The sequence below is a fragment of the Aethalodelphis obliquidens genome, unplaced genomic scaffold, assembly GCF_003676395.1.
Source record: "Aethalodelphis obliquidens isolate GAN/ISIS:26980383/991018 unplaced genomic scaffold, ASM367639v1 scaffold1, whole genome shotgun sequence".
NCBI lineage: Eukaryota > Metazoa > Chordata > Mammalia > Artiodactyla > Delphinidae > Aethalodelphis > Aethalodelphis obliquidens.
This window is the reverse complement of record NW_020837945.1, coordinates 107,891,604-107,915,530: the sequence shown is the minus strand read 5'-3', so window position 1 is coordinate 107,915,530 and position 23,927 is coordinate 107,891,604. Positions and strand designations below refer to the sequence as shown.

Genomic DNA, 23,927 nt, shown 5'->3' with positions numbered 1-23,927 from the left:
GTTCCTTCCTTTTAGTAGAGGCCAACTCCAGGGAGGGTCATCCAGGCTTAGGTTGGGAGAATTCATAGTCACTCTTACCAAAAGTCCCTTTAATAGTCCATGTTTAACTACTGCTGTCATTAGTGGATCAGACCACTTCTTGCCTGCCTCCCCAGCAGGAATCCAAAACAGATCTGTAGAGAAAAAAATAAACAGTAATTTAATTTGCTAACTTTTTCCACATCAGTCAGCAAAGCTTAATGGTCACATCTAGGATAACCTGCTCCCAGATACTTGTGTATTAAAAATTAAGCTGAGTTGGCTTAGTGGCATTAATCCCACAGTACTGGGTGCTGTGAAATAAAAAATTTAAAAGTCATCAGTCTTTCCTCCCTGATAAGTACACCTACAGGCTCCTCATGCTTCAATCATCACTTCTTTTCTCTAGGTACCACTTTTTCTGTTCCATAATACAAAAATAATATGTATTCATAGCAGAAAATCATATACTATCAAAATAAAGAAAATAAAAATTATCCATAGTTCCACCACCCACAGGTAACTACTGATAGTATTTGGGTATATCTCATATATCCAGTATAAGAATATATTTGCGTATATCTTTTTGTTTATCTGCAGAGATAGGTGATTTTTGTTTCTGTCAAAATAGGCTCATACTGTGCATATTATTTTGTGAACTGTTTTTTCAGCTCACAGTGCATTGTGAACATTTTCCCATCTATCAGAACTGGCAGTAGGAAGTATCATTCCTCCATCAGCAGGTTTTACCTTATGGCTGGCTGATTCCAACGGTCTTCTACTTGTCTTCCTGTATTGAGTCTCTTACATCTCCAGGCCACCCTATTGGCTTCCAGATGGATATTCCAAAAATACTGCTTACACCCTGGATCAGAATCCTTGATGAACTTTCTACCTTCAACCTCTCCCAACTGCCCCGAGGGGGGAGTCTTCACCCAGAATTTTATTCCAGGCTATTCTCAACAGACTCCAATTGATTTATGTACATTTGTTTTGCATAATTTCTTATGTAAATCCCTTTTTCAAACAAGGTCCCATCCAAAATTATTAGTCATTATTCCCCAGTAAGCTCCTCCACCTCCTCATCTTTGCTACAGCTGCTTCCTCTGCTGATGTAGCCTCTCTCCCCTACTCTCTTTCCTTGCCTGGGAGATTCTCTGTACTCAATCTTTCAGATCTTTTCTGACACCACCATAGTTTCTCTAACTGCCGCAACTCCCAGTGATCGCTCTCTCTTCCTCTAGAGTGTGTATTGGCTATACCATTGTCCTGACGTAATAGGGTAGGCAGTAATCGTCACTGAATGTCTGTACATGCCCCAGCCAGGAAGGGAGCCCTGTGAGGAGGCGCTGAGTCCTCTGCCTCTTTGCCTCATAGAACTTGGCAACTGAACAATGAAAAATGCATATTAATGTGAGCAATGCATGGTGAGGAAAAGTAATTGACTTAAGGATAGGTAATGTCCAAAAATGAAAAAACAAATGAACAAATGCCAAGTGATAGCATGAGGTAACTGATACATAGCTTGAACAGTATTCACTTATACAGAACAACAACAGCAACATCAGTAACGACCACCACAAAACCATGCGTAGAAAAGTAAAAACCCGAAAACCAAAAGATGCTGTTGACAAAACTCTTAAAAATTGGAAGTCTGGATAAATGCATGATTTTTTTTTCCTTCTTGCTTCCATGTCTCACTGTTTCCTCTCAGCAGAATTTGTGATAAATTTATAATAGATAAAACAACTTAAAATTTTTATTTATTTTTTTACATCGTTATTGGAGTATAAATGCTTTACAATGGTGTGTTAGTTTCTGCTTTATAACAAAGTGAATCAGTTATACATATACATATGTTCCCATATCTCCTCCCTCTTGTGTCTCCCTCCCTCCCACCCTCCCTGTCCTACCAATCCAGGTGGTAACAAAGCACCGAGCTAATCTCCCTGTGCTATGCGGCTGCTTCCCACTAGCTATCTATTTTACATTTGGTAGTGTATATATGTCCATGCCACTCTCTCACTTTGTCACAGCTTACCCTTCCCCCTCACCATAACCTCAAGTCCATTCTCTAGTAGGTCTGTGTCTTTATTCCTGTCTTACCCCTAGGTTCTTCATGACACTTTTTTTCTTAAATTCCATATATATGTGTTAGCATATGGTATTTATTTTTCTCTTTCAGACTTACTCTGTATGACAGACTCTAGGTCCATCCACCTCACTACAAATAGCTCAATTTCGTTTCTTTTTATGGCTGAGTAATATTCCATTGTGTATATGTGCCACATCTTCTTTATCCATTCATCCGATGATGGACAGTTAGGTTGCTGCCATCTCCTGGCTATTGTAAACAGAGCAGCAATGAACATTTTGGTATATGACTCTTTTTGAATTATGGTGTTCTCAGGGTATATGCCCAGTAGTGGGATTGCTGGGTCATATGGTAGTTCTATTTGTAGTTTTTTAAGGAACCTCCATACTGTTCTCCATAGTGGATGTACCAATTCACATTCCCACCAGCAGTGCAAGAGTGTTCCATTTTCTCCACACCCTCTCCAGCATTTACTGTTTCTAGATTTTTTGATGATGGCCATTCTGACTGGTGTGAAATGATATCTCATTGTAGTTTTGATTTGCATTTCTCTAATGATTAACGATGTTGAGCATTCTTTCATGTGTTTGTTGGCAATCTGTATATCTTCTTTGGAGAAATGTCTGTTTAGGTTTTCTGCCCATTTTTGGATTAGGTTGTTTGTTTTTTTGTTACTGAGCTGCATGAGCTGCTTATAAATTTTGGAGATTAATCCTTTGTCAGTTGCTTCATATGAAATATTTTCTCCCATTCTGAGGGTTGTCTTTTGGTCAATATTTACAAGTGGTGAGAGTGGGCAACCTTATCCTGTTCCTGATCTTAGTGGAAATGCTTTCAGTATTTCACCATTGAGGACGATGTTGGCTGTGGGTTTGTCATATATGGCCTTTATTACGTTGAGGAAAGTTCCCTCTATGCCTACTTTCTGGAGGTTTTTTTTCATAAATGGGTGTTGAATTTTGTCAAAAGCTTTCTCTGCATCGTTTGAGAGGATCATATGGTTTTTCTCCTTCAATTTGTTAATAAGGTGTATCACATTGATTGATTTGCATATACTGAAGAATCCTTGCATTCCTGGAATAAACCCCACTTGATCATGGTGCATGATCCTTTTAATGTGCCGTTGCATTCTGTTTGCTAGTATTTTGTTGAGGACTTTTGCATCTATGTTCATCAGTGATATTGGCCTGTAGTTTTCTTTCTTTGTGATATCTTTGTCTGGTGTTGGTATCAGGGTGATGGTGGCCTCATAGATTGAGTTTGGGAGTGGTCCTTCCTCTGCTATATTTTGGAACTGTTTTAGAAGGATAGGTGTTAGCTCTTCTCTAAATGTTTGATAGAATTCGCCAGTAAAGCCATCTGGTCCTGGGCTTTTGTTTGTTGGAAGATTTTTAATCACAGTTTCAATTTCAGTGCTTGTGATTGGTCTGTCCGTATTTTCTATTTCTTCCTGGTTCAGTCTTGGCAGGTTGTGCATTTCTAAGAATTTGTCCATTTCTTCCAGATTGTCCATTTTATTGGCATAGAGTTGCTTGTAGTAATCTCTCATGATCTTTTGTATTTCTGCAGTGTCAGTTGTTACTTCTCCTTTTTCATTTCTAATTCTATTGATTTGAGTCTTCTCCCTTTTTTTCTTGATGAGTCTGGCTAATGGTTTATCAATTTTGTTTATGTTCTCAAAGAACCAGCTTTTAATTTTATTGATCTTTGCTATCGTGTCCTTCATTTCTTTTTCATTTATTATTGATCTGATCTTTATGATTTCTTTCCTTCTGCTAACTTTGGGGTTCTTTTGTTCTTCTTTATCTAATTGCTTTAGGTGCAAGGTTAGGTTGTTTATTTGAGATGTTTCCTGTTTCTTAAGGTAGGATTGTATTGCTGTAAACTTTCCTGTTAGAACTGCTTTTGCTGCATCCCATAGGTTTTGGGTCGTCGTGTCTCCATTGTCATTTGTTTCTAGGTATTTTTTGATTTCTTCAGTGATCTCTTGGTTATTTAGTAGTGTATTGTTTAGCCTCCATGTGTTTGTATTTTTTACAGATTTTTCCTGTAATTGATATCTAGTCACATGGCATTGTGGTCAGAAAAGATACTTGATACAATTTCAATTTTCTTAAATTTACCAAGGCTTGATTTGTGACCCAAGATATGATCTATCCTGGAGAATGTTCCATGAGCACTTGAGAAAAATGTGTATTCTGTTGTTTTTGGATGGAATGTCCTATAAACATGAATTAAGTCCATCTTGTTTAATGTATCATTTAAAGCTTGTGTTTCCTTATTTATTTTCATTTTGGATGATGTGTCCATTGGTGAAAGTGGGGTATTAAAGTCCCCTACTATGAAAGTGTTACTGTCGATTTCCCTTTTTATGGCTGTTAGTATTTGCCTTATGTATTGAGGTGCTCCTATGGTGGGTGCATAAATATTTACAATTGTTATATCTTCTTCTTGGATCGACCACTTGATCATTATGTAATGTCCTTCTTTGTCTCTTCTAATAGTCTTTATTTTAAAGTCTATTTTGTCTGATATGAGAATTGCTACTCCAGCTTTCTTTTGGTTTCCATTTCCGTGGAATATCTTTTCCCATCCCCTCACTTTCAGTCTGTATGTGTCTCTAGGTCTGAAGTGGGTCTCTTATAGACAGCATATATATGGGTCTTGTTTTTTTATCCATTCAGCCAGTCTGTGTCTTTTCCTGGGAGCGTTTAATCCATTTACATTTAACTTAATTATTGATATGTATGTTCCTATTCCCATTTTCTTAATTGTTTTGGGTTTGTTATTGTAGGTCTTTTCCTTCTCTTATGTTTCTTGCCTAGAGAAGTTTCTTTAGCATTTGTTGTAAAGCTGGTTTGTTGGTGCTGAAATCTCTCAGCTTTTGCTTGTCTGTAAAGGTTTTAATTTCTTCATCAAATCTGAATGAGATCCTTCCTGGGTAGAGTAATCTTGGTTGTAGGTTTTTCTCCTTCATCACTTTAAATATGTCCTGCCACTCCCTTCTGGCTTGCAAAGTTTCTGCTGAAAGATCAGCTGTTAACCTTATGGGGATTCCCTTGTGTGTTATTTGTTGTTTTTCCCTTGCTGCTTTTAATATGTTTTCTTTGTGTTTAATTTTTGACAGTTTGGTTAATATGTGTCTTGGCGTGTTTCTCCTTGGATTTATCCTGTATGGGACTCTCTGTGCTTCCTGGGCTTTATTAACTATTTCCTTTCCCATATTAGGGAAGTTTTCAACTATAATCTCTGCAAATATTTTCTCAGTCCCTTTCTTTTCTCTTCTTCTTCTGGAACCTCTATAATTCGAATGTTGGTGCGTTTAATGTTGTCCCAGAGGTCTCTGAGACTGTCTTCAGTTCTTTCCATTCTTTTTTCTTTATTCTGCTCTGCCGTAGTTATTTCCACTATTTTATCTTCCAGGTCACTTATCCGTTCTTTTGCCTCAGTTATTCTGCTCTTGATCCCATCTAGAGTATTTTTCATTTCATTTATTGTGTTGTTCATTGTTGCTTGTTTCATCTTTAGTTCTTCTAGGTCCTTGTTAAATGTTTCTTGCGTTTTGTCTATTTTATTTCCAAGATTTTGGATCACGTTTACTATCATTATTCTGAATTCTTTTTCAGGTAGACTGCCTATTTCCTCTTCATTTGTTATGTCTGGTGGGTTTTTATCTTGCTCTTCATCTGCTGTATGTTTTTCTGTCTTCTCATTTCACTTATCGTACTGTGTTTGGTGTCTCCTTTTTGCAGGCTGCAGGTTCGTAGTTCCTGTTGTTTTTGGTATCTGTCCCCAGTGGCTAAAGTTGGTTCAGTGGGTTGTGTAGGCTTCCTGGTGGAGGAGACTAGTGCCTGTGTTCTGGTGGATGAGGCTGGATCTTGTCTTCCTGGTGGGCAGGTCCACGTCTGGTGGTGTGTTTTCGGGTGTCTGTGGACTTATTATGGTTTTAGACAGCCTCTCTGCTAATGGGTGGGGTTATGTTCCTGTCTTTCTAGTTGTTTGGCATAGAGTGCCCAGCCCTGTAGCTTGCTGGTCGTTGAGTGAAGCTGGGTGCTGGTGTTGAGATGGCGATCTCTGGGAGATTTTTGCCATTTGATATTATGTAGAGCTGGGAGGTCTCTTGTTGACCAATGTCCTGAAGTTGGCTCTCCCACCTCAGAGGCACAGCAGTGACTCCTGGCTGCAGCACCAAGAGCCTTTCATTCACCCAGCTCAGAGTAAAAGGGAGAAAAAGTAGAAAAGAAAGAAAGAAAGAAAGAAAGGGAAAGAAAGAAAAGAAAGAAAGGAAGAAGGAGAAAGAAAGAAAGAAAGAGTAAGATAAAACAAAATAATTAAAATAAAAAATAATTATTAAGAAAAAACGTTTTTTTAAAAAGAAAAAAAACCGGACTCATATAGCCGTAGGACAAATGGTGAAAGCAAAATCTCACACAGAAGCGTACACATACACACTCACAAAAAGAGGAAAAGGGGAAAAAAATCATAAATCTGGCTCGCAAAGTCCACCTCCTCAGTTTGGAATGATTTGTTGTCTATTCATGTATTCCACAGATGCAGGGTATATCAAGTTGATTGTGGAGCTTTAATCCGCTGCTTCTGAGGCTGCTGGGAGAGATTTCCCTTTCTCTTCTTTGTTCTCACAGCTCCTGGGGCTCAGCTTTGGATTTGGCCCCGCCTCTGCGTGTAGGTCGCCAGAGTGCATCCGTTCTTCGCTCAGACAGGACAGGGTTAAAGGAGCGGCTGACTCAGGGACTCTGGCTCACTCAGGCTGGGGGGAGGGAGGGGTACGGAGTGCGGGGCGAGCCTGCGGCAGCAGAGGCTGGCGGGACGTTGCACCAGCCTGAGGCGCGCAGTGCCTTCTCCCAGGAAAGTTGTTCCCGGATCCTGGGACCCTGGCAGTGGCGGGCTGCACAGGCTCTCCGGAAGGTGGGTGTGGATAGTGACCTGTGCTTGCACACAGGCCTCTTGGTGGCGGCAGCAGCAGCCTTAGCGTTTCATGCCCATCTCTGGGGTCCGCGCTGTTAGCCGCGGCTCGCGCCCGTCTCTGGAGCTCCTTTAAGCAGCACTCTTAATCCCCTCTCCTCGCGCATCAGGAAACAAAGAGGGAAGAAAAAGTCTCTTGCCTCTTCGGCAGGTGCAGACTTTTCCCCGGACTCCCTCCTGGCTAGCCGTGGTGCACTAACCCCTTCAGGCTGTGTTCTCGCCGCCAGCCCCAGTTCTCTCCCTGTTCTCCGACCGAAGCCCAAGCCTCAGCTCCCAGCCCCTCCCGCCCCGGCGGGTGAGCAGACAAGCCTCTCGGGCTGGTGAGTGCCGGTCAGCACCGATCCTCTGTGCGGGAATCTCTCCGCTTTGCCCTCCGCACCCCTGTTGCTGTGCTTTCCTCTGCGGCTCCGAAGCTTCCCCCTGCTCCGCCACCCACAGTCTCTGCCCGCGAAGGGGCTTCCTAGTGTGTGGAAACCTTTCCTTCTTCACAGCTCCCTCCCACTGGTGCAGGTCCCGTCCCTATTCTTTTGTCTCTGTTTATTCTTTTTTCTTTTGCCCTACCCAGGTACGTGGGGAGTTTCTTGCCTTTTGGGAGGTGTGAGGTTTTCTGCCAGCGTTCAGTAGGTGTTCTGCTGTAGGAGTTGTGCCACGTGTTGATGTATTTCTGGTGTATCATAAAGAAGGCTCAGAAATTCTTGGGTGGGTCCAAGGGAGGCACAAGGTGGCTGTGGGGTCAGCTGGTGGCTACGATGATCACATGGTTCCCTCTGATGGGTTTGCAGTTCGATGTGGAATAGTGAATAAAAGGGTCAGTTCATCCTCAGGATTACTATAATTAACTCTAGAAGCCACCATGAGAGCTAAAATTTTTATTTTATTTTACTTACAAGAGTAATGCATGTAAATTGTAAAAACTTCAGACAATACAAGCACTTGATGGAGCATAAGGTGAGAACCTGATATTTATATCGTCCAAAATGAGTTTCATTTTAAATGTGGTGAAAGCTTGAAGTGTCTCTTACAAGAACTTCCTGTGATCTGCCACAGGGAAAGACTTAAATGAGAAAGAATCCCATAGGATCTTAGATCTGCTTCTTTTACAACATCTTCCCTTTGAAAATGAACAGAATAAAGAAGTGAAAGAATACATGTTTTATAAAAATATATTAGACATTATGCCGTAGAGTGACATGTGTAATAGTGGCTTTTCTCACCCTAAGAAGACCAACAGATTTGAACTGAAACAAGTGAATTTTTACCCCTTAACGTATTTTTGGAAAGACCTTCAGTTTGCTTATTTTTCTCAGCCCCATTGGGCATGGTGACTTTATGTGGAAAGCTCTTTTGGAGTCTGATTCACTTCTCAGTTTGGAGGAGTGAAGATGAATGCTTATGTAACTCCACTGAGTTATAGAACACTAGGTTGAGAGCTCAATTAACTTACATGCTTAACAAAGGCTAGCTTTTTTTTCTTCCTTTCTTCTGGAATGAGATAATGGATGTAGAAGCCTTTGGCACAATGCCTGGCACATAGTGGGTGCTCAAAAATCTTTCCCTCCTCCCTCCCTTCCTTCCTTCTCCAGTATTTTAGATTTAAATTGCCATGAAATAAGAGTTTATAATAAACTATCTCAGAAATCATCAATTCTTTGAAGCACATAGTTTTCCTTTGCTGAAATAGTGATTTGGTCTCTAGTTGCTCCCGGCTATGTGACCATCAAGATGTGATTGTCAGTGCCTGTAAGTGTGCATCGCAACTTTCAGAGTAGGTGTCAACAGCTTGGAATAAACTGCCAGAGACTATAGTTGAGCACGTTTTTAAAAAATTCCTGCATTACCAACACAAAGGATGACTGTGTGGAGAGATGTGGACATTGATGACTCTGAATAAAACATCCAGAAGCATCAAAATATGAATGTAAGGGCTTCCCTGATGGCGCAGTGGTTAAGAATCCGCCTGCCAATGCAGGGGACATGGGTTTGAGCCCTGGTCCGGGAAGATCCCACATGCCGCGGAGCAACTAAACCCGTGCACTGTGACTACTGAGCCTGAGCTCTAGAGCTCATGAGCCACAACTACTGAGCCTGCGTGCCACAACTACTGAAGCCCGCGTGCCTAGAGTCCATGCTCCACGAGAAGAGAAGCCATCGCAATGAGAAGCCCATGTACCACCACGAAAAGTATCCCCCGCTCACCACAACTAGGGAAAGCCTGCGCACAGCAACGAAGACCCAATGCAGCCAAAAAAAAAATTCTGAATGTGAATACATTTTGGGAATACTTTAACCAATTTATTGCCCTTACATTTTCTTTTGTATGTATGTACAAGAATGAAATTTTGGGCAGAAAAATGTAAGTCTAAAAAGATTCTTTTGATAAACTGAAAATTGAAAGTTTGAGGGATGAAAAAAAGCATTGTTTTGTAATTAATTGGCCACAATTTCTATTTTAGTGGTGTACAAAATAATGATGTATCTTGTGGTTAATGGTATCTTAAATTGGATGAAGTACAATAATTCTAATTATCTATGAAAACAAATTCTCTGTGTGTTAAGCTCTTTAGGAAAATCTTTTATCCAAAAACATGGCAAATATTTCTGACCAGCTTGTTGTATTATAAGGCAATGGCAGAAATTATACTAATGGTTAATAATTTAGGAAGAACTAATGACATTTGTAAAAAAATAAATAGACCTTCTGTCCCTATTTCCTCCCAGCTCTATATCCAGGTTCCAGACAAGCTTATGAGAAATTACTTTCCATGAAGAAGCCTGAGCATAATAGTCTGAATTGTGAATTTTTTATTCTTCCACACCTGCTTCCTGTAGCACTATGGTACCTTGCCTTGAATGTATAAAGTGATGGATAAATATTGGAGATCTTGCTGATACATCTGATGTGTCAGAAATTTCAAATTAAGGAAATATCAGTGGCTGAGGGTATAGTTTAAGTGTTCATTGAGAAGCTTAACCATTCTTTAATTATATTTGGTTTTGGACTTGTGGCCTGGAGTATGAGAAGATTTGTATTGAGCCTGTCCTCAGGGTTCCTGGTAGGGGTTCTCTGTTGAAACTTTTCTTCCTGTGAAGCAGAAGGGTAGACATCTGGAAATTTCTTCTATTCAGCATAGCCTTGAGTGTTTTTCTTTTTTTCTTTTTTCTATGAGGACATATTAACATTTATTTATTTATTTATTTAACATCTTGATTGGAGTATAATTGCTTTACAATGGTGTGTTAATTTCTGCTTTATAACAAAGTGAATCAGCTATACATATACATATATCCCCATATCTCTTCCCTCTTGCGTCTCCCTCCCTCCAGCCCTCCCTATCCCACCCCTCTAGGTGGTCACAAAGCACCGAGCTGATCTCCCTGTGCTATGCGGCTGCTTCCCACTAGCTATCTGTTTTACATTTGGTAGTGTATATATGTCCATGCCACTCTCTCACTTTGTCCCAGCTTACCCTTCCCCCTCCCGATGCCCTCAAGTCCATTCTCTAGTAGGTCTGTGTCTTCAGTTGGCCTCTCAATTTTACTTTCTCTATTATTCCAAAACCTGTGCCTGTGCAAATGTGGGCCCCTGCTAATTTTCATGGCTGGTTCAATTTGTCAGAATGTAATAAATTGTTCTCCAAACCCACGTGTTAAGTATTTATAATAAATAGGAAATTCTCACCCTAAAAATTTCTCTTTTAATCACAAATAATAGGCACATAAAGTGGCTTGCCATCTGTACATTTGCATGTTTAAAATTCTTCAAATATTAACAGATTCTTTTCTGTTTTGAATGAATCCAGTTTTGCCTGGCTGCATAATTAAATGCTTCTGGGCTCCCACAGGCTGTGGTTTCCAATGGAATATAAACCATAAGTTATAAGTGGACTCAGCACAAGTCATTTGGTTCTGACTTTATCTGTGGGAAATTAATCAAACAGAAATTTGCCAGGTAACTGGGAAATTTTCTTTTTCTTGAGTAATAAGAATAAAGTATTATGAAGTATTTGAAAGGTTGATAAAAAGGTATACTCAAAAGCTACCAAGCATGGCTGATTTAATTGTACTGAAATTTTTAGACTTCCAATATTGAATTTCTTTCCCTCATTCATAGTAAGACTAGGACTTCCTTCAAATTATAGTCATAAAATGGCACCATTTAAAGCCCTTCTCAGAGGAAGTCCTTGCAGTGAGGAGCAGTATGCACAGTGGTTAAGAACTAAGTCTCTGGAGGCAGGCTACCCTGAGGTAAATCCCAGGTCTCTGCCTGCGTCACCTTGGGCAAGTTATTTAACTTCTCTGTGTCTCCTGTTTTTTCATCTGTAGAATGGAGTTGATAACATAGCACCTCCTCTTGGGATTATGTGAGGATTAAGTGAGCTAATATGTGTAAAGTGTTCCTAAGAGTTCCCGGGACATAGGGAGTGCTGTGTAAGTGTCACTGATATTGGTAATTGCTGAGGTCTCTGGGTGAGCTTGTTTGGGAGGAGGTGAATGACTTCCCAAAAGCCTGCTTTTAATAAATTGAAATGGATATTGATCAGTTACCAAGTGCCTGCTGTGGGTCACGCACTATTTCATGCCATTCTCAGAGTCATCTGGAGAGGAATATTCGGGCACCCTGTTTTTCTATGAGGATAGAGGCAGGGAGGTTAAGCGTCCCCCTCAGTGGCACATGGGAAGAAGAGGCAGAGCAGAGCTGGGATTCACACCCAGCTCCAGCTGAGCCCACACCCTAGAGTCCTCCCGTGTTACCATAAAGACTCTATGGACGAGCATGAGAAGACAGGGTGCACGTTAACCAGCCTGGGTCTCTTCCTAACCAGCTCTGTCACCATGACCCAGTGACCCTTTGACATAAATGCCATAGAATCCCAAATATCAGGTAATGAATAGAGACCAGCTGAGACCCAGGCACAACTGCAGAATAAGTGATAACTCTTTGTAATCTTGCAACCTCCACATCTCTCTGTAAAAGCACCTCAGGGAATCTTATAGCACAAAAGAAGATCTTGGAAATAAATATGTATCCCTCTCCTGTTTCAGGTGAAAGAACAGAGGCATATGGAATGATAATAACACCCAAGGTCACAGGCAAAGTGACAGAGCCGGGTTTACAGCAAGGCCTAGGCCCGCCAGTGCAGGCCTATCTCCATTGCCTCATGACATTTCTGAGGTTGCCAATTCTGGATGCCCAGGATAAAGCAAGCTCGTAAAAGGGTGAACTGGCAGAATAAGGAGATCATTAAGAACAAGTACTAGAAGTGTCTTGAAAACCACTACCTCTTGTATCAAGAGTCACCCTGTAGAGGCTTCATGACTTGGTGGAAAGGAATAAATGGGTTGTATTTGGAACTCTTCTTTGGAGCACATTTGTAATATTTGCTTAGGATGTGTAGAGTGGCATGATAATGGTATCCATCATGGCCTAATAATGACTTTCAGGAGCATTTCTTTGGAGAATTCCAATAGTTTCTCTTGACCAATAATATAAGAATTAAAATAAAAACAATATTTATAGCTGTATTAGTTTGTTAGGACTGCTGTAAGAAAATACCATACATTGGGTGGCTGAAACGACAGAAATCTATTTTTTTTTCACAATTCTAGAGGCTAGAAGTCCAAGATCAAGGTGTCAGCAGGGTTGATTTCTTCTGAGGCCTCTCTCCTTGGTTTGCTGATGGCTTCCTTCTCTCTGTGTCTTCACATGATCTTCCCTCTGTGAGTGTCTTAGTCTCCTTTTCTTATAAGGCCATCAGCCATGTTGGATTAGGGCCCACTGTAATGACCTCATTTTACCTCAATTACTTCTTTAAAGAAACTCTCTAATAGAGTCACATTCTGAGATACTTAGGGGGTTAGGACTTCAACATATGAATTTGGGGAGGGCCCAATTCTATTCATAGCAATAGCTACATCTGTATCTATATCTACATCTATATTTGTATCATTTGTGTGTCTTATTTAAACCTGAAATAATAATAGTGAGAATCCTCCAAATCCTATTGTGTGACAATGGAAAGATACATATTTGAAACTTAATTTTCCCAACTTAATTGGGATGTGACCTGTTAGCACAAACTTAGGAGGAATGAGCATTCTCACAGCAACCATTATCTAATTTCTGGACCCCTGAGACCTACTGCTCCATTGATGCTGCGAAGGGTGAGCACAGCTGGGGTATGTCACCAAGCTGCTGGCTTGCTGTCAGAAAGCCCATGTAGGGTCAGATCTGGAAAGGCTCACTGTGGGCAGCCAGAAGGAGGCACTGTGAGCATTCCTCTGGCCTCAGTCCTTTGATTCTCTTTGAGGCATGTACTAAAGGTGGATACTTGTCTGTACACAAGAGGTGCAGACATGAATGTGGGGCAGTTATTGGTACCTTTCAAGTGAGCAGCCTGTGCAAAACTAGAAAGTGCAGGGTTTTCTTTTTCTTTCTTTCTTTTTTTTTTTTTTTTAAAGATTCAAGTTTATCCAAGATTTTGGCATCATCCCATACCTCTTCCTTCCTCCCTGCTTCCCTCTTTCCCCCCTAAGCTTCCTTATCTCCCTCTCTAAATTATTTATAGAGTGAGGGCCTGCTCTAAACAAGGTGCCTTGCTTGGTCCTGTTGGGGCTGAGTAGGTGACTCAGAAGTGCTCTGCCTTGCATGTTTTATTCTGATAACCTAGGCCCTGTTCTGGTCTTGGATATGCTTTCAGGTGTTGCTCTGCTAGTTCCTGGCAAACCTGAAAGCCACTCAGTTAACTGTGTGCAAACCTCACACACCCTGAAACTCTCCCTCCTCCCTGTAGAACTGGCAGCTCTCATACCTCACCCCTTAGCTGCCTTCCCACACCTCCTCCCCCTCAGTCAGTGCCTAAGCCAGAGCCACTGGCTCTTGACCCCTCTGGCCCTATGGTAATCACTATGCTCCGTCTTGCTTCCCAGGATGCTTTATCCCCACCCCCACCCCACTTCTGAGCTGTTCATTCTGATTCCTCCCACTTCTTCCTCTTTTCACTTTGACTGTTTTCCTGATTCATATTGACCATCCCCGATGAGCCAGTTTAGCATGAAAAAAATAAAACTTCTAATGATCTGCTTCCTCTCTGCCCACTGTTGTTTATTCCAGGGAAAAAAGCTTTGCTTCAGGAACTACTTCCTTGGAGTTGAGGGTAAAAAAGGAAGCCTAGGTTCATTTGTCCCTTTCTACAACCCTCACCCCATCCTGAAGTTACTTTCTAACCACTGAACAGTAGGCAGTATATTTATTTTTTAAAATAAGGAGTGGGAAGAGCATGGAAGGTAGAGGATGAAATTCCACAATGTAATTTAAACCTCAACTGCAGGTTATGTTATGATTCTCTAGGCAAGAAACACAAGAGAAGGAAAAGACCTACAATAACAAACCCAAAACAATTGAGAAAATGGGAATAGGAACATACATATCGATAATTACCTTAAATGTAAGTGTATTAAATGCTCCTACCAAAAGACTTAGATGACTGAATGGATAGAAAAACAAGACCCGTATATATGCTGTCTACAAGAGACCCACTTCAGACCTAGAGACACATACAGAATGAAAGTGAGGGGATGGAAAAAGATATTCCATGCAAATGGAAACCAAAAGAAAGCTGGAGTAGCAATTCTCATATCAGACAAAATAGACTTTAAAATAAAGACTATTAGAAGAGACAAAGAAGGACACTACATAATGATCAAGGGATCGATCCAAGAAGAAGATATAACAATTGTAAATATTTATGTACCCAACATAGGAGCACCTCAGTACATAAGGCAAATACTAACAGCCATAAAAGGGGAAATTGACAGTAATACATTCATAGTAGGGGACTTTAATACCCCACTTTAACCAATGGACAGATCATCCAAAATGAAAATAAATAAGGAAATACAAGCTTTAAATGATACATTAAACAAGATGGACTTAATTCATGTTTATAGGGCATTCCATCCAAAAAAAACAGAATACACATTTTTCTCAAGTGCTCATGGAACATTCTCCAGGATAGATCATATCTTGGGTCACAAATCAAGGCTTGGTAAATTTAAGAAAATTGAAATTGTATCAAGTATCTTTTCTGACCACAATGCTATGAGACTAGATATCAATTGCGGGAAAAGATCTGTAAAAAATACAAACACATGGAGGCTAAACAATACACTACTTAATAACGAAGTGATCACTGAAGAAATCAAAGAGGAAATCAAAAAATACCTAGAAACAAATGACAATGGAGACACGACAACCCAAAACCTATGGGATGCAGCAAAAGCAGTTCTAACAGGGAAGTTTACAGCAATATAATCCTACCTTAAGAAACAGGAAACGTCTCGAATAAACAACCTAACCTTGCACCTAAAGCAATTAAAGAAAGAAGAACAAAAAAAACCCAAAGTTAGCAGAAGGAAAGAAATCGTAAAGATCAGATCAGAAATAAATGAAATAGAAATGAAGGACACGATAGCAAAGATCAATAAAACTAAAAGCTGGTTCTTTGAGAAGATAAACAAAATTGATAAACCATTAGCCAGACTCATCAAGAAAAAAAGGGAGAAGACTCAAATCAGTAGAATTAGAAATGAAAAAGGAGAAGTAACAACTGACACTGCGGAAATACAAAGGATCTGAGAGATTACTACAAGCAACTCTATGCCAATAAAATGGACAACCTGGAAGAAATGGACAAATGCTTAGAAATGTACAACCTGCCAAGATTGAACCAGGAAGAAATAGAAAATATGAACAGACCAATCACAAGCACTGAAATTGAGACTGTGATTAAAAATCTTCCAACAAACAAAAGCCCAGGACCAGATGGCTTTACAGGTGAATTCTATCAAACATTTGGAGAAGAGCTAACACCTATCCTTCTCAAACTCTTCCAAAATATAGCACAGGGAGGAACACTCCCAAACTCATTCTACGAGGCCACCATCAACCTGATACCAACACCAGACAAAGATATCACAAAGAAAGAAAACTACAGGCAAATATCACTGATGAACATAGATTCAAAAATCCTCAACAAAATACTAGCAACCAGAATCCAATGGCACATTAAAAGGATCATACACCATGATCAAGTGGGGTTTATTACAGGAATGCAAGGATTCTTCAATATATGCAAATCAATCAATGTGATACACCTTATCAACAGATTGAAGGAGAAAAACCATATGATCATCTCAATAGATGCAGAGAAAGCTTTTGACAAAATTCAACACCCATTTACGATAAAAACTCTGCAGAAAGTAGGCATAGAGGGAACTTTCCTCAACATAATAAAGGCCATATATGACAAACCCACAGCCAACATCGTCCTCAGTGGTGAGAAACTGAAACCATTTCCGCTAAGATCAGGAGCAAGACAAGGTTGCCCACTCTCACCACTCTTATTCAACATACTTTTGGAAGTTTTAGCCACAGCAATCAGAGAAGAAAAAGAAATAAAAGGAATCCAAATAGGAAAAGAAGAAGTAAAGCTGTCACTGTTTGCAGATGACAGGATACTATACATAGAGAATCCCAAAGATGCTACCAGAAAACTACTAGAGCTAGTCAATGAATTTGGTAAAGTAGCAGGATACAAAATTAATGTGCATAAATCTCTGGCATTCCTAGACACTAATGATGAAAAATCTGAAAGTGAAATCAAGAAAACACTCCCATTTACCATTGCAACAAAAAGAATAAAATATCTAGGAATAAACCTGCCTAAGGAGACAAAAGACCTGTATGCAGAAAATTATAAGACACTGCTGAAAAAAATTAAAGATGATACAAATAGATGGAGAGATATACCATGTTCTTGGATTGGAAGAATCAACATTGTGAAAATGACTCTACTATCCAAAGCAATCTACAGATTCAATGCAATCCCTATCAAACTACCACTGTCATTTTTCACAGAACTAGAATAAAAAATTTCACAATTTGTATGGAAACACAAAAGACCCCGAATAGCAAAAGCAATCTTGAGAACAAAAAATGGAGCTCGAGGAATCAGGCTCCCTGACTTCAGACTATACTACAAAGCTACAGTAATCAAGACAGTATGGTACTGGCACAAAAACAGAAAGATCAATGAAACAGGATAGAAAGCCCAGAGATAAGCCCACACACATATGGTCACCTTATCTTTGATAAAGGAGGCAAGAATATACAGTGGAGAAGAGACAGCCTCTTCAATAAGTGGTGCTGGGAAAACTGGACAGGTACATGTTAAAGTATGAGATTAGAACACTCCCTAACACCATACACAAAAATAAGCTCAAAATGGATTAAAGATCTATATGTGAGGCCAGAAACTATCAAACTCTCAGAGGAAAACATAGGCAGAGCACTCTATGACATAAATCACAGCAAGATCCTTTTTGACCCACCTCCTAGAGAAATGGAAATAAAAACAAAAATAAACAAATGAGACCTAATGAAACTTAAAAGCTTTTGCACAGCAAAGGAAACCATAAACAAGGCCAAAAGACAGCCTTCAGAATGGGAGAAAATATTTGCAAATGAAGCAACTGACAAAGGATTAATCTCCAAAATTTACAAGCAGCTCATGCAGTTCAATAACAAAAAAACAACCCAATCCAAAAATGGGCAGAAGACCTAAACAGACATTTCTCCAAAGAAGATATACAGATTGCCAACAAACACATGAAAGAATGCTCAACATCATTAATCATTAGAGAAATGCAAATCAAAACTACAATGAGATATCATCTCACACTGGTCAGAATGGCCATCATCAAAAAATCTAGAAACAGTAAATGCTGGAGAGGGTGTGGAGAAAAGGGAACACTCTTGCACTGCTGGTGCAAATGTGAATTGATACAGCCACTATGGAGAACAGTTTCGAGATTCCTTAAAAAACTACAAATAGAACTACCCTATGACCCAGCAATCCCACTACTGGGCATATACCCTGAGAAAACCATAATTCAAAAAGAGTCATATACCAAAATGTTCATTGCAGCTCTGTTTACAATAGCCAGGAGATGGCAGCAACCTAAGTGTCCCATCATCGGATGAATGGATAAAGAAGATGTGGCACATGTATACAATGGAATATTACTCAGCCACAAAAAGAAACGAAATTGAGCTATTTGTAGTGAGGTCGATGGACCTAGAGTCTGTCATACAGAGTGAAGTAAGTCAGAAAGAGAAAAACAAATACTGTATGCTAACACATATATATGGAATCTAAGGAAAAAAAAATGTCATGAAGAACCTAGGGGTGAGAGGGGAATAAAGACACAGACCTACTAGAGAATGGAGTTGAGGATATGGGGAGGGGGAAGGGTAGCTGTGACAAAGTGAGAGAGTGACATGGACATATATACACTACCAAATGTAAAATAGATAGTTAGTGGGAAACAGCTGCATAGCACAGGTAGATCAGCTCAGTGGTTTTTGACCGCCTAGAGGGGTGGGATAGGGAGGGTGGGTGGGAGGGTGACGCAAGAGGGAAGAGATATGGGAACATATGTATATGTATAACTGATTCACTTTTTTATAAAGCAGAAACTAACACACCATTGTAAAGCAATTATACTCCAATAAAGATGTTAAAAAAAAAGGTGTTATGATTCATGTCTGGAATGGAGTTCAAAACAGGTACCTATTCTACTTGAAAATGTCATTCCTACAACTTAATTTGGGAATAAGTGGTCAGAACTGCCATCTCTCTCCCTCTGTCTCTCTGTCTCTCTCTGTCTCTGTCTCTGTCTCTGTCTCTCTCGCTCTCTCTCTCTCTCTCTCTCTCTCTCTCTCTATATATATATATATATATATATATATATATTTATATTTATCACATTGACACAGCCACAGTGTGTGTTCTCCTCACCCCAGCCAATCTCTGGGAAGACTGACCTTCTGCTCTCCAGCTAATCAAATTCATGTCCCAGGCAAAGTCCCGCAGTCTATGAGGGCTGCCTGGGCATCCATGAGCTCTTTGAGGTCCAGCCTCCATGTAAGCTATTTTGTATCCCAGCAACAAGCAGTCAGGTACCTAACAGGCATTCAGTAGAAGTGTAGGGAAATGAGGAACTTTCTCTAGCCTCCTGTAATCACTCCCCTGCTTATTAACTCTAGTGTACTTGGTGTCGGTACCACTCATTTAAACACTAATGTACCTCTGACATTGTTCATTAGCCTCTTTAAGACTGATTGTTTTATCCTTCCCATCCAGGCTGCCAGTTCCTTGAGGAGAAGGATAGTGCTATATTTTTTTCTCCATATTTCTCTCTAATGCTTAGTACAGAGATGGTGCTCATAAATATTGTTGATTTAAACACAGTTCCTTTTTGCTTGACAGCAGTTTCTGTTGGAAACCAGTTTAGAGAACTGATTGTGCAGAAGGCACAATTTTATTGTAAGTACATCTATTAAAAAAACTGTCTGACTTCTGTGCATTTCAAATGGAGAGAGAAATTGTTATCAGCCAGTTGGTGCTTAGTTTGGTTCAACCACATTTACTGAGGAGTTGCTTTGCACCTACTACTGAACCAGGCAGTGTTCCTGCCTCACAGGAACATTCTGAGATGACAGGAGGTGTCTTGCTGCCTACCCTTGCCCTGGGGATAATGCTTGTCCTCACCAATGGGTCATAGATGACCAGCGGGCAGTGTACACAGTTCCAGCCACCTGGCCTGGACCTTCCTGGATGGTGACTTGGACCTGCAGCTTACCTAGTGCAGACCCCTTCTGGGTGGTGCCAAATTGTTGCCTCCTCGCCCATCCTTCACCCTCCTTTGGGAGCCAGAAGAGATTTGGCAGTGAGTTAGGTGACTTGACTCTGAAAAGTCTGCACTGTGTCTTTTCAGTAAACTTCAAAGTTATTGGCTTAAGAAGTAATGTGCAAAGGGGAAATAAACGCTGGTAAGGCTAATAACAGGGATTTCAAGCTGTGATTTAACAAACCAGTCACAGAGTATTCACGTGTTCATTCACTGGCATGTTCCGTGGCAGGAGCACCCCCCGTCCTGCCTTCCCCCGGTTCCAACTGTTGTGCCGCCGCGGGATTTGGTCTGAGCCTGGGCAGAGCCCCCCTTTAAGAGCAGCTCTCCAGATTCTATCACAGCAAGAGTCTGCTGGAAGTGATTCTTGCCTTCGCGTCGCACACAAAGGCGAGGAGCTCTTTAAAGGGACCTTCCTGCTCCTGCGTGCAGCTGCTAACCCGTGTTGGTGCGGACACAATGACCCAGGCTTCCGCCTGAAAATGAGTGGGGAGGGGTCTTGAGGAGCCCCCACGACCTCCCGGAGTGGGGCAGGGAGGGAGCTGACAGCCGGAGTGGCTGGAGACTACCGGTCCCCAGGGAGCGGCTTGCGATTAGCTGCTTCTTGGGATGCTCAGCGCGCCAGTAGAGCATCCTGCCTGTGGTCCAGAGGGTGCTGGCGGCGCATCTTGCGGTATGCCTGCGTGGATTTGAGCCATCGCCCAGAGGCGAGCCCGCATTCAGGCACCGCGGACAGGCTTCTGGCAGGGCTGCGTTCAGCACAAATGCTTAGCTCCAGGCGTCTGCCCAAGCCTCCCGACTACATGGATTTGGCTGTTTAATCAACCGAGATTACTGCCCGGGAAGATTTGCCAGTCTGATCCGCGCTCCAGCTGCTGTGACAACTTCAGGGCTAGCTGTTTACTTCTCTCGGTGCCTGGGACTCTGTCCTGCACCGCAGTCACTGCTGCCACTTTCCCTGGCTCTGAAGTCAGCTGCAAGGACTCCCCGGCCCCGAGGAAGGGGGAGCAAGGAGGGGTTAAAAGACAAGCAGACCCTCCCAACTGCTCGACCTCTCTTGACTGCCTGTGTTCCGGGGTTCTGAGAGGGACCGTGCACTGCCCGGGGAAGCAATGCAAGTCTCCATAGCCTGCACAGAGCATAATTTGAAGAGTCGGAATGGCGAGGAGCGACTTCTGAGCAAGCAGAGCTCCACCGCCCCCAATGTGGTGAACGCAGCCCGGGCCAAATTCCGCACGGTCGCTATCATCGCACGCAGCCTGGGGACCTTCACCCCTCAGCATCACATCTCTCTCAAAGAGTCCACCGCAAAGCAGACTGGCATGAAATATAGGTATGGATGTAAGATTCTCTCTCTCCTGGGTTTCCGTGTTCTATACAGGTACAGTGGAGACAGTTCAGTGGTTTTGAAAAGTGACTTACTCATTGGTGGGCTGCTTAATTTAGAATTCTCAGGTGTCTTTAAAATAGCTCCTTAGGAAAACCCAAGGTGGTTGTGTTGTGTTGTGTATGTATAGGATTTAAAAACTGTGGCCCATTTTGTATATTTTAAAGTGTTATGAATACCTTAGGAGCCATATGACTTCCAGTCTGCAGAGAATAACACAGCTGCTGGAAACTGGTATTGAGATCAGGGCAGCTTTTCAAGAGCAAATGTGCTTGTCCTATTTTATGGTATAGACTGTAGTTTCTGTGATTATACTATTAAAAATAGTTTCTATCTAGTACTGTATAATTTATCTTTTGAAAGCCCAAGGTAACAAATGGTATGAAAGCTTTTAAGGAAGTTTTGTTGCAGGGAAGAAACACCTATAATGGTAAGTTAGTTTGAACACTGACATACTTAAACCTAAATTACTGCTTGAAATACAATGCAGACCTTGTTGTGAAATATGGAGAAAAAGTCAATTGTTGTAATACCGCTGGTTTCTTCATACATTTTTAAGCTCCCTCTTCCTCTATGTTGCTTTCTAGAGTTGGAAATCTTCCTGGTAATGGTTGATATTCTCTTTAATAGGGAATGACTGAAATTCGATAAGTAGAAAATTCCATTATTCAATTCTGTGACTCCTGCCTCCTTATTGTATCTGCTTTGTGCTGAGTCTCCCTGACTTTATTTCTTTAAAACTACTGTGCTTCTAGTCTCTAAAGGTCTTTGCGTATGTAGAGAAGAGCTTATGGTGCATCTCCCAAAGGCTTTGGTGACTCTGGTTTGCAGATATGACTTTGTCCATTATTTATATTTAACTATTCCTCATCTTTGTTAGGAACCAGGTTTTAGGATATAAGGAACTTAATGCAATTAAAATAAGGCACACCTAAGACTATGTTTCCCATGTGAGGTTTCTGATAAGCATTCAAACCAATTTCTATAAAAGTTGTCCTTGAAAAAGTTTCTTTGCAGAGTTAAGAGGAAACTTTAACAGGAAATCTAATTGAAAAACACCAAGCACTATTGTTTTGGTATATTTTTGAGCCATTAAGAAAGAAAGCCATGAATGGGGTGGATGGACCCACTAAAAATTATAGCTAAAGCTCTTTGCCCCAACTGCAGTACGATGCAAGCAGCTGACTCCAGGCAATTCCTTGAAGTGTTATCAGTGTGAGAACCTCTGCTTTTCTTGATATTTCCATGGTGGAGAATGGGACCCCATGACAGGTTGGTAACTAGGACTGCAATCTCGAATGCATTGGCATTTTCTATTGCTGCTTCTGTGGCACACACCCAGCCCCTGCCCCGTGGCCATGGCGTTGCTCTGCATGCAGTTCAGCTGGCCAGATGGAGATGGAGAGGAGCTGCTGCCTTCCCGGGCAGGGCCCCTGGGAATGAGACACTCAGGGTTAAGGCAGATCACAGAGGTGGTTTGAACTGTGGCCTCCAGCAGACCTTGAGCTTTCTTTTTGTAAACCAGAAGGAATAAAAAGTAACACGCTTAATTTCTTGTGGCAGAGTTTCATACTTGCTTGTGGATCAGTGTATTGGAAGAGTTTGGTCTTATAAAGGCAGGAGATTTCCATTAAGTTTTTTCTGGTAATACAGCTCAGCTCAGATTAGATGGTAATTATCTCTCTTTACCAAAAGCTCAGTGTGTAAGATTCACTTGGGCATCTTTCATTACTGACAACTAAAGACAGCTCTTTTCTGACAAAAAGCTAGCCATCTGCAGTCTTCAGGATAACTTGAATTATTTGTTGTTTATGGTGACTGGACAAGGTGCCTTGTTTCCACTCCCCCTCTTATTCTGAATTGTTCCATTGATGACAGGCCGGTGGCTTTGTGTGTTTGTGTAAGTGTGACTTAACCCCTTTCTCTTTCAATTTCAAATTCTACTTAGAGTGACCTTTAGGAAAGAGATTAGGAGGTTATACCAAATGTACACTAAGACTTTCTTAGGGTTGGAGAAAGAAAGAGAGAAAGACAGAAGTGGGAGGGAGAGAGACTAACTAATACACTTTATAAAAATGGCAGAAATATTTTTATGAGCTGAGTTATCTTTTTCTTTGACATTGATGTCACTAAAATATAATGTGCATGTAGGGACTATTTATTAATGATAACAAATAGCAAAACATAAAAAATAATGCCATCATGTTGGGGAGGTAATTGGCTTGGGTAAATAATCAGGAGAATGCCTGAAGGAACTAAAATCAGTGGCTAATTGTGTTTACAATAATATTCTCATCCTTGAAAATGATTTCCATATGCATAACTTAATCTGGGATCCATGAATCCTATAGAAAATAAAAAATATAGTCTTTCTGTGTGTATTTTTGAGGAGAGGGTTCATAGCTTTGGTCAGAATTTTAAAAGTGTCTACCACTGAATAATGGTCAAAAAACCGTGTTGTGGAGTGAAGAGGTATTCATTTAGTCAATAAATATTTACTGAACACCTGTTTTGTATCAGGAACCCTATTAAAACTGGGTACAAAAAGGTGCAGAAACCAGACAATGTTTGGGGCTTGCATTCTTGGGAAAACAGACCATGAATAAGAAAACACACAAATACATAATAATTATCTACTATGAGATATTCTTATGAAAGTCATATTTTGGGGGGTCATAGTCATAGCTCAGCCAA

General features: G+C 40.9%; 1 protein-coding gene across 5 annotated transcripts in view; it reads left to right on the top strand.

Annotated features, from left to right (window-relative positions):
- Window positions 1-23,927, top strand: part of KCNAB1 (potassium voltage-gated channel subfamily A regulatory beta subunit 1) — a 422,691-nt gene that overhangs the window by 139,279 nt on the left and 259,485 nt on the right. The window contains exon 1 of one of the 5 annotated variants that reach the window (XM_027113490.1): window positions 20,097-21,179. The exons of 3 other annotated variants lie outside the window; for them this stretch is intronic. In XM_027113490.1, coding sequence (XP_026969291.1) covers window positions 20,959-21,179 — 221 coding nt within the window. In that variant the 5' untranslated portion in view covers window positions 20,097-20,958. Of the gene's footprint in view, window positions 1-20,096; window positions 21,180-23,927 lie in introns of those variants that run through there. One more of the 5 variants, XM_027113508.1, reaches the window with a different exon arrangement.